Raw genomic sequence first — 10,868 nt, 5'->3', positions numbered from 1 at the left:
ATGTTGTCATTAATCGCTCCCTTGTTGTTACAAACCCGTAAGACATTTATTCATCTTCAGAACCCAAATTAAGATATTTCTGATTGACCGTAATAATCCTTACGTGATCCAGAAAAGTTGCTGTTGTTTGTGCCTTAACATGAATGTTAATAATGTATCCGCAGTAACACAGTTGACCAATTGCTGAATAAATCCTGTGTGACTTTTTTTTTTTTTACATACTATACAGTATATTTTAATAGAAGTGAAGACTAAGTAAATCATTAAATTAAAGGAAACAAACTGATTTAAGTATTTAATTCCAGAACTGTATTCCAAAAAAAGTGTGTTAGACACCACAACACTAATACAAAGACACCTCTGGTACATATTTCAGCAGAAGCACACACTCGCTCTGTGACTGTGAGAGAACACAGAAAGCAGCGTGTTTACCCGGCAGGTACATACTGCTGATGCTGGGTGTTTCCTCTTCTAAGGGATCGTCCTGGTTGTGCTCGGCTGTGTGGGGCGTCTGGCTGCTGGGATCCGTGTCTCTTCCTGTCTGCTCTCCAGAACTGCCCGCTTCCTGCCTCTCCTCACTGGGGCTCTGAGAGCCCAGTGAAGCCTGGAAACAATAAAACACAACGTAACAGTGAAAATGTTGGTTAATGTTACTTTGTAATATTATCATTAAACTTTGAGTTTAATAGAATGTTTCTTAAAAATAAGCGCATAAAATATAGGCTATAATATATTAAATACAGCCTCTCATGTTCACCAAGGCTGCGTTTTGAAATCAGAAACATTAATACAAATGTGTTATATTTTGAAATATCATTAATATCATAATGATTGTGATGACAAAGCTGCATTTTCAGCAGCCATTACTCTAGCTGGTGAATAAAGAAGTTAAAAAGAATAGCATTTACTTACTTTATTTATTTAAAGTCCTTATCACTTTCTATCATCATATTTTTGCTGAATAAAAATATTAAATTTCATTCCAAAACCAGAGCAAAATTAAAAGTGATCTTATAAATGAATAAAGGCAGTCCTTTTTAATCTTTTCATTTATCAAAGAATCCTGAAAACATCACAAGTTCCAATAAAATACCAAACTGTTTCCAACATATTAGAATGATTTCCGAAAAATCACCCGACACTAAAATCATTTCCACTATAGGAATAAACAATACTTTAAAGTAAATAAAACAGAAAACTGTTATTTTAAATAATATGTTATAATATTACTGTTTTTGATCAAATAAATGCAGCCTCGGTGAATATAAGAGCATAAACTAAAATGCTTCCGATTCTAAATTTTGAAAGGTAGTATACATGTGACTGCTTTTTTAATGGGTTTTACCTGTTTGGTGGTAGCTGTTTGGACGCTGGTTGTGTTTCCTAGGCTCTCTTTATAAGAAAGCAGAGTGCTACGGATTTTATAAACCACCTGATATATTTCAATCAGTACCTCACAGGGCTCGTATCTGCTGACACACGCACACACACACAGACAGAAGGTTAATATGGATATTCATGCTCAATTGTGTCAATTCATATTCGCTAAACTCTCACTCTCGCAAATGAGTCATTATGGCTGAGGAATTTATCATGTGGCAATGACACTTTAATATTCACATACACAGTCATTCTTTAAATAGAGCTTATTTATTAAATCTGGGTCAACTAATTAAACGGTTCATTACACTATGGCAGAAGGGAGACGTGGGAAGACAAAGGTGTTCAAGAGATCTAGGTAAAGAAAAAGAATGAGGGCGAAGTGTGGATCTCACTCACTTATCCTGCCAATAGGCTTCGTGAAGGCCGCCATGTTTGAGCAGAGCAGCCAAACTACAGCGGCACGCCGTCTCTAATAGAGAGTCTCCTACTGATCCACTATTGTCCCAGTCTGCAGAAAAACACACATGAAGCTCAATACTTAAACAGGTACCGTTGACAGATCTTATATTGCAGCTACGAATGAGGCAACTATTTATCTAAGGTAGTAGAAGCTATGAAGTGCTATGATAATGTGGTGCGAAAGCCACTTTTCATGTATTTGGTGCCAAAACAGTAGGTCAACAAATGCCTTCATATTCTACACACTTTAACAAATCCTGGCCCTTTTGTTACCTCGACTGCAGCATACTCCTTCATCTTCCTCCAGAGGGCGCATGCAGGTTCTCGCAGGGAGCCAAGAGAAAGTTCAACCAGCGTTGTGTTTTCTTCTGACAGCCGCAGCTCGGCTAGTCTCACGTCTCCGCAGCCCATAAACATGGCTTCTGTTAGCCAACCCATTGCACAGTCTATAGGATAACACACACAGATGAATGCTTATTTATTTGTATTTGTGTCCGTTCGTAACACACAACATTATAAAATAAGCTGCTGCCTCCTGGTGGCAGGCCATTACCCAGCTGTTCAAAGTCTATCTCCAGCCCGTTTCTCAGGAGTGGGTTACACAGCCAAAACTCTGCTGTCTTCTCCTGGATGGAAGGGGGTGGGCCCTGAAGCATACCTCCTAGGCATCGTCCAATGGCAAGAGCCACAGACCTCTCCAGGTCTAGTAGCCATGCCCAGTCTTCAGACTCTTGCACTGTGACTGACTCAGAACTTTCAGATGCTTCTGCAATAGGAAGTATATTTACATTTAATCATTTAGCTGATGCTTTTATCTAGTGTTGTTTCTGGCGGCCTGTTTTAATTTGAGTTTAAGTCTTTTTTTATTCGCCAACAATATTGCATTATGCACTTAATTATAGTCATCGTCACATGACCAGCATTTACACTGCATCTTGTCTCATTTTCTTCACATGAGAAATGTTCGATTAGGAGATTTTTGAAACATTTAAAATGTCAAACAACGCATTAAGGTATTCAGAACGTTTTCTGAGAATGACAGAAATACTGTTTCTGGTCCTTACCTTCTGAGGTTCCTTCCAGCTCCATGTCTTCCAGGTGTGCAGTGTTGGGGAGGTAACAGTTGAGCTCATTGAGATGTTCAAGCAGAGTGAGCAGGTGAGGAAGGAGGGGTTTGACCACAGCCAATGGCAGCAGGAGCAGAGAGTACATCACTTGACACAGCAGACTGCCCGCCACCGAACCAAACAGCACAGCTATAGAGAAACACATAACTACAAGTGAATAACTGTAAATGTATAGATGGATGAACTGATAGAGGGACGAATGGGTGGATGGATGGATGGATGGATGGAGAAATAGATTGGATGAATGCACAGATGGATGGATGGATGGATGGATGGAGAAATAGACTGGACGAATTAACGGATGGATGGATGGATAGATGGAGAAATAGATTGGAGGAATGGATGGATGGATGGATGGATGGAGAAATAGACTGGACGAATGAATGGATGGATGGATGGATAGATGGAGAAATAGATTGGAGGAATGGATGGATGGATGGACGGATGGATGAACAAAGAGCTGAACAAATGGACTATACTACATAGATGTATAGATTGCTGGACGGATGAATTGATGTATGGCTAAATACATGGAAGGGTTTGATTGAAAATGTACAGCTAGGCGGACAAATGAAAGGAGCGACAGCAGCTGGAGGCATGGAAGGTGAGATGGACAAATGGATGGCACATAATGTATGTTCTTACTGTGTAGTTTCTTGATGACATGTTTGTCCAGTGTGCTCTCCTCCAGCAGAATGGTGGATCTCCTGAAGGTCTCAGCTGCATAAGGCAGCAGCAGACATAGGTGTTTATGGAGCAGCACCACGCTACTGTCATCCTACACAACAAACAAAAACTCATTATGCAGTCCGCCTCCACCTATGAGTTCTGGAACAGGAATTTTTAACTAAACAGGCTCACACCACACTATTTTATTTACAATGCCTACCTACTGCAACTGGCAGCCAGCGAGAGCTATCATATGCAGTGGGTTTTAACAGGAAATGTGTCATTGTTACCTCAGCGCCGGTGTGGATGTAGCAGTGGGCCAGCAGGTGTCTGTGAAGGGCTGACAGCAGGTGGTGGAAGTGTGATGGAGCCTCCGTCTGTTTCTGGGACTGACTGAACCTCTGTTTATCACTGTTCTTTTCCAGTTCGCCAAACGCACGCTCCTGCATGAACAAACAGTGAACGTAGAACACGTTATATTTGTGGGGGGTTTTTTTTGTTGTATTTCTTAAATTGATTACACATTCGATCTTTTGTGTTGATTTATTTTTTGTTAATTAAAATTGTATTTTTATTATAATTGTATATAATTTAATACATCAAAACAACTTGTTCCTACAAGCAACTCCTCAGTGGGAAGCAGGCAGAGTGCATTAGAAAAAGGTAAAAAATTTTGCACATATTTTATTTGTTCAATTAAATTAGTATTATTATACACTACCATGCACAACTTTGAGGCAAGTAAGATTTTTAAAAAAAATCTTGTTCAGCATGGATGCATTCAAATGATCAAAAATGACCGTAAAATTTTTTTTACAAAAGATTAAAAAAAATCTGCTAACTTTTTCTACACCAAAGAAAAAAAATAATGTGGTTTCCACAAAAAAGTTTTAAAATTGAACCAAATCGGCTTACTCAAGTGATTTTTGAAGTATCATGTGACACTGAAGTCTAAAGTAATGATGCCGAACTATCAGCTATGTCATCACAGAAATATGAAATACTTAACATATCTTAAAATAATAAAAATACGTAAAATAATATTTCACAATATTACTGTTTTTACTATATTTTGGTCAAATAAATGCAGCCTTGGTCTGCCAAAAATCTAAAGAAAAAAACAGTAATGTATATTATAAAATTATTCTATTCAATATGTATTAAATATATTGTCAATTATATATTTTTAATATTATATTCTTATTAAATTCAGATGCAGGAAAGTCACTGATACCCTATGTCTCGCTAGAGATGAAGACGACCAAGTAAGTATTCTTGTATATTAATTATTAAAGGAGACATATTATGCCCCTTTTTACAAAATGTAACATAAGTCTCTGGTGTGAGATTGTGTCTGAAATCTCCATTTTCCAGAATAGACCCAAACACCTGCTTCATGCCAGTTTATCAAATGCCAGTTTTAAAAGATTATTTCCTTTCCTAAACCAGTACAGAAAAAAACCTGAAATCAATTATTTGGGAAAGATGCAATTTAATATGCTAATTTAAATACAAATCATCTGGCCAACTGTTGAACTGACCGTATAGAACCCGATGCTGAGCAGCAAGGTCTTCAGGAGCACTTCAGCCAGGTGGAGTTGGTCTGGAGCTTCTGAGCCTGAGCTAACACTTCCTGTGGGGCGGTCAGGGGTGGGCGGCAGTGCCAGACCTGCGCCCAGTTCCCCAGGTGAGCTGTATCCCAGCAGGGACGCCACGTGACTCTGTTCCTGCAGGCTGTTCAGCACCATGTCCAGCTGTAGACGCTGTAATGGTAATAACACAGAACTATTAGAATAACAGCAGGGGTTTCTCAGAAAATATTGATATACGCGCCAGCCTTTAATACTGTTGTGCTCATGTACCTGTCCTTTAGAGAGGCTTTCCCAGCTCTCTGGACCCTGCGGTAACAGCGAGTGCAGCAGCTCCGTTCTCTCCCTGAGAGGAGGCAGTAGTAGAGACGCTCCGATGGACAGAGTGCTCATGACCGCCTTAACGCACAAACAAAAATTAATTACTATGGTGTAGGAATGACTCATACGCTGGCATTCTGACAGATGATTCAGTTTAAAAGTTACACCGAACTCAACTCAACCAACTTGAAGGTTGTGAAAAGTCGTGTCTCCTGCAAACACCCTCAAAGGGAAAACGGAGCCAACAGATTCCATCATCTTTAACATGTTCAATTTTTAACATGTGGGCGGAACTCCAACAAGCATTCTGACTGGCTGGAGTTGTTTATTGTTATTTAGAGGGTTTTTTTGTTTGTTTTGAGCCTTAAAAATGCTGTATGGAAACAAACTACATACCTATATGCAAGTATCTATAACCTCAGTTTACTTGAGGCAGACAAAAATATATATTTAACAGTAAATGTAATAAAATGTGATTTATTACGTTTACTTTAATAAAAGTCACAGTAGCCTTCACAATGACTACAATTTCTATTTTGCACCAGTTTCCCCTCAAAAAGAGCTGCTTTGTTCTCTTGAACACAATGTTCTTCATTCACATTTATTTTTACTTTTATGTATTTACTGCAATATTTCATTGTCATGCATAAATTAAATTACCAACTTGGACGAAAACACAACTACTGACAAATAACATAAGCCTTGCCAAGTATAATTTTCTAAAGAGCACAATAAATCACATAATGAAATAGATATTCTTAACTATTCAGCACTTTCTGGAAGCTTTGTTTCTTCGGATTTAAAATATAAGGAAACAAAAAGTTTGGGATCAGTATGATTTTAGAAAGAATTCTCGTCTGATTAAAAAAATACAGTAAAAAGAGAAATACGGCAAAATAGAATTATAATTTGAATATTATTTTAATAAATATTTTTAAAAATGTAATTTATTCCTGTAATGGCCAAACTTGGTGCACATTTCGCCTCACTATCAATGTTGAAAACTAACAAAAAACAGCTGCTTAATATTATTGTGAAACTGATGCATTTTAAGACAATTCTTTGATGAACAAATCACAAAATAACACCATTTATTTGAAACGGAGATCTTTTGTCAATTTTACATGTCTTTACTTCTGATGGATTAAATGCTTTCTTGATAAAATATTATATGTAAATTTTAACTGTAAACATAAGCAAATTATTCTGAATTTTCAAAACCAATAACTGTAATACGCTGAAGCCCAATGTTTCGCAGCAGACCTGTTGTATGGAGTCTGGTACATTAGAGTCAATGAGTCTGAAGAGCAGGTTCCTGAGGGGCCGACCCTGAGCGCCCAGCACCGTGGCCCCCGTTCCCCCTGCATGGGCCAATGACAGGTGGATGGACAAGAGTTTCATACACAACAACACAAACTGGTGATGTTCCCTGGAGAAGAAACAGAGAGGACGAGAGCGAGAAGTTTAAAGATGAGAAGTCTAGAGTGACCTTTACCGAGTGCCAGGCCATATGCTGCTCTGACCCCATCCCTGTGGGCATGGAGACGGTTATGGGCTTGCGCCAGACACCCCTGCGGTGTGTGTGTGTGTGTGTGTGTGTGACATTCCTACTATATGAGTGTCTTTCAGCAGCTGACACTGACACATAAAAACCAGAATTTGTGCTCGCCTATGCAAAACTCTCTGCTACATTGCTAGAGTGTGCTAGGTGGTTGCTAGGGCACCGCTGTGCAGTTGTTTAGATGCTATGGGGGTTGCCGTGTAGCGACTTGAGGAAAAAAATAAAAGCGTGAAGCAGAAACCTAGAGGCTAGATTTAAGAGGTTCAAAAAACTAAACCAAAACCAAAATAATTAGGCATGGGGATGTTGCTAAAACAAAGAAATGTAAAAAAAATAAAATAAGGCACATTATATTAAATAAAAAAAATAAACAAAATTTAATATAAAAAAATAACTGAAACAAATTAAAATAAAAAGAACGTGTTTAGGTATTCTGGAAGCTTGCACATAATGGGAATAAGACATTTGGCATACTCTCTTTTTTCTTTGGAGATACTGGCACAGAATTAAATGTTCTGACCTCAAGGTCAGCATACATCTCTTACCATCTTGAGGCCTCAGCAGGAAAATATCTACGAAATTATATAATCTGCATGACAGCTCTTATGTAATCTTAAAGCCTGTAGTTGACAGATGTAAACTACTGACATCTGACATTGCAAATGTCTATGAATCAGATTGATGTTTTTGAAGCATCCATCCAGTATGAAAAGCCATTTTATTCTCCATTTTATTAAATACAATATTTAAACTAAAAACACAAATCAAAATATGACAAATAAAATCTAATTAGGACATTTAAATTAAAAAAAAAAAACTAGGTGCTAGGTTTTTACCTCTTAGAGGGGAAAGGTGCAGGTGGTGTGTCGCCACTGATACTATCACAGTAACGCTCCAGGAAACTTCGAAGGTATGTAAATGTGCTCTCCTCCAGATCCACACAAAACGGCCTGTGCCAAGCCACCAGCTGCCTGCCAGCACACAAACACACATTGATCATTTACGCTCAAACCTGTCAGGGAAACAAAGCAACTGAACAGCTGTGAATAATGGAAAATGTAAATGCAATTGTATTAATACATACCACGGAAGCCACAACAGTAATACGGGGTTTGATTTGCATAGTGAATATAATAATGCCACTGTTTTCCTGCAGACCCAAACTCACTTAAGGACAAATTGTTTTTGGTTTGGGTTTAGATCAGGAAGAGGGGGCTTTTTTAGTCCGTTTGCATTATCCATAAGCAATGAGAGATGCAGATAATGAAATGCCGAACACACGTTGTGGAAAAGCCATTGAATCCCAACTACTGAATACAGTGTTCTCTCTCTCTCTCTCTCTTCTCACCTGTCAGTAGGAACCGCTGTCCAGGCCAGACTGTGGGAGGTGCCAGCAGTAATCTGCTGTATTGACACCCCTTCTAAACCAATCACTTTCTTGGGTTTGGTGACTGGCGTTGAGGTATGGCCTTGCCCACACTGCCCCATGGCATTGTTGCCCCAAGCAAACACCTCATTTTCTGCACCACAAACAAATGAATTTAGTCAGGCATGGTCTCAGAATAAACCAAATGCAGCAACAATCTAAGAATCCCATTTCAGTGAATAATAACTTAAATTTCTGATAAAAAGCTATCGGATAGCTACCAGAACAGCATCAGATGGCTTCCCTTTTATGTTTGGGATTACACAGGGGTGAGTAAATAATGAAAATTATAAATGTTTTTGGTAAATATTCTTATTATCCTAAGTGTTGTTATTGTAAATTAAATAAAGTTTTTGTTTACATAATGTGTACTGTGTATATTTCTGTCTATATAAATACACACATATTATAAAGGATGTTATGTTTATATATATATATATATATATATATATATATATATATATATATATATATATATATATATATATATATATATATATATATATATATATATATATATATATATATATATATATATATATATATATATATAAAATCATATACATGTAAAAACCATTTAAAACTAAAATATTTCCAAAATATATACTGTGTGTGTCTGTATTAACAGAATTTTAAATATACACAAATTATGCAAACACTTATTTTGGATGCAATAAATCATTTGATAGCACTGAAATAAATAAATGCTTATTTAAAAGATGAATGAGTAATATAATAATATAATTCAATTAATCAAACAATAATAAAAAAACAGGACAAATTATAATATCTAATAGGAATAATATCAGATAAGAATTAAATGGCACTGATCAACAATAAAAATGTATATACATTTTAATAAGTTTCTGTAAAAGAAATTTCTATAAATAATTTGATGTCATTTAATGCAAGGTACTTTAATGAAATGCATTTTTTATGTAAATACGTTTTAATGCAGTGTAAAACACACCAAACTCTGCAGACTTACTTTAGGGAAATAAAAAAAGTTTTTGTAAATGTACATTTTATTTAATGCCATTTCTTCATCTCCCTTACCATGAGACAAAGCGAGACAGTGGCTGTCTCCACAGGAAATGTCAATGATTTTAGTGATGCTGAGCTCCTCTATCAGTCGAGGTCTGAGTGAGGTGGTCTCAGACGAGCCGCAGCCGAGACACGAGCCGCAGCCCCACGCAAACACCTGCGTCGCACGCACAGCAGAGCACAGAGACATGACAATTTATATGGCTGTATAACGGTACATATTTGCCCAGCAATATAGGAGTGGATGTGTGTACCTGGCCAGCAGATGTCAAAGCCAGCGACGACTGGCTCCCAGCACACACTTTTCTGATAATGAATCCATGTAGGGCTTCTATCACTTTAGGCCTGTACACACGGTTTGTGTCCCCATGTCCCAGTTTACCTGTAACACAAACACTTTACACGTACAGAACCTCCCCTAACACGGACAATAGCAATTTAAGGTGTGTCAAATTCAGAGGCTGCGTTTGTACTTGTTTCAATATATATTTTGCCTTCTGAAAACACTTTTTGACAGCTTTACTTCAAACAGGTTTGAGCTTGTCAGGAGATGTTAGTGCTACAAAAAAAAAAAAAAAAAAAAAAAAAAAAAAAAAAAAAAAAGAGCGCGCTGAAGGGTACATGGCTTTACTGTCTCATATGCACACATAACAAACCACAAAACTCATGTATAGCTGTTACTTTGGTAAATTATGTATTTATGTGCTGTGCAATTCAAATTATTAAATTGAGTTAAAAACACATGAAAATCCATAATTAAAAAAAAAAAAAGCATTATGTTTAAATTAATACAATTACCACAAATAAAAGCACAATTAAAAAAACTAAATGAAGCACAAAAAAATAAATAAGGCAGGAATTAAAAAAGCAAAGGACAAAAATAAATTAAAAAGCACAATAAAAATTGTAATCAAGTACAAAAAAAAAAACATTTTTTTTTATTTGGATGGACGGATAGATGGTCACTTTATATTAAACATCAGCATACCATTGTCTCCTCCTCCAAAGGACCAGACAATTCGTCCATCCTGAGCCACAGCGATGGTGTGAGAGCTGCCGCAGGCCACTTGCCCGACCCCGCTGATGTCCTTCACCAGAGTGGGCACGTTACGACTGTGACTGTCGCTGTGACCTACATGATCGGCAGACAGAGGAAAAACAAGACTGAGACAAACAGGCAGAACTTCTGACACAACAGTCTGACTCAGTGTGAGGGATGAGGCGTCCCGTCGACTGCCTGGCAAATTATTTCTCTGTAGATTAAAATGAGAAAACTCTGAGCAGCGTGG

General features: G+C 37.4%; 1 protein-coding gene across 1 annotated transcript in view; it reads right to left on the bottom strand.

Moving 5' to 3' along the window:
* Positions 1 to 10,868, bottom strand: part of LOC122326268 (probable E3 ubiquitin-protein ligase HERC1) — a 57,391-nt gene that overhangs the window by 34,826 nt on the left and 11,697 nt on the right. The window contains exons 7-22 of the mRNA XM_043221008.1: positions 10,568 to 10,711; positions 9,834 to 9,961; positions 9,592 to 9,736; positions 8,458 to 8,629; positions 7,946 to 8,080; positions 6,812 to 6,977; positions 5,501 to 5,626; positions 5,180 to 5,401; positions 3,929 to 4,081; positions 3,615 to 3,747; positions 2,907 to 3,098; positions 2,396 to 2,608; positions 2,122 to 2,288; positions 1,780 to 1,913; positions 1,346 to 1,469; positions 433 to 604 (exon numbers count right to left, since the gene is read on the bottom strand). Of these exons, the coding sequence (XP_043076943.1) occupies positions 433 to 604; positions 1,346 to 1,469; positions 1,780 to 1,913; positions 2,122 to 2,288; positions 2,396 to 2,608; positions 2,907 to 3,098; positions 3,615 to 3,747; positions 3,929 to 4,081; positions 5,180 to 5,401; positions 5,501 to 5,626; positions 6,812 to 6,977; positions 7,946 to 8,080; positions 8,458 to 8,629; positions 9,592 to 9,736; positions 9,834 to 9,961; positions 10,568 to 10,711 (2,526 nt within the window). The remainder of the gene's footprint in view (positions 1 to 432; positions 605 to 1,345; positions 1,470 to 1,779; positions 1,914 to 2,121; positions 2,289 to 2,395; positions 2,609 to 2,906; positions 3,099 to 3,614; positions 3,748 to 3,928; positions 4,082 to 5,179; positions 5,402 to 5,500; positions 5,627 to 6,811; positions 6,978 to 7,945; positions 8,081 to 8,457; positions 8,630 to 9,591; positions 9,737 to 9,833; positions 9,962 to 10,567; positions 10,712 to 10,868) is intronic.

The sequence above is a fragment of the Puntigrus tetrazona genome, chromosome 21 (genome assembly GCF_018831695.1).
Source record: "Puntigrus tetrazona isolate hp1 chromosome 21, ASM1883169v1, whole genome shotgun sequence".
NCBI lineage: Eukaryota > Metazoa > Chordata > Actinopteri > Cypriniformes > Cyprinidae > Puntigrus > Puntigrus tetrazona.
Note: the sequence above shows the minus strand (reverse complement) of the source record. Positions and strands in the feature narration are given on the sequence as shown.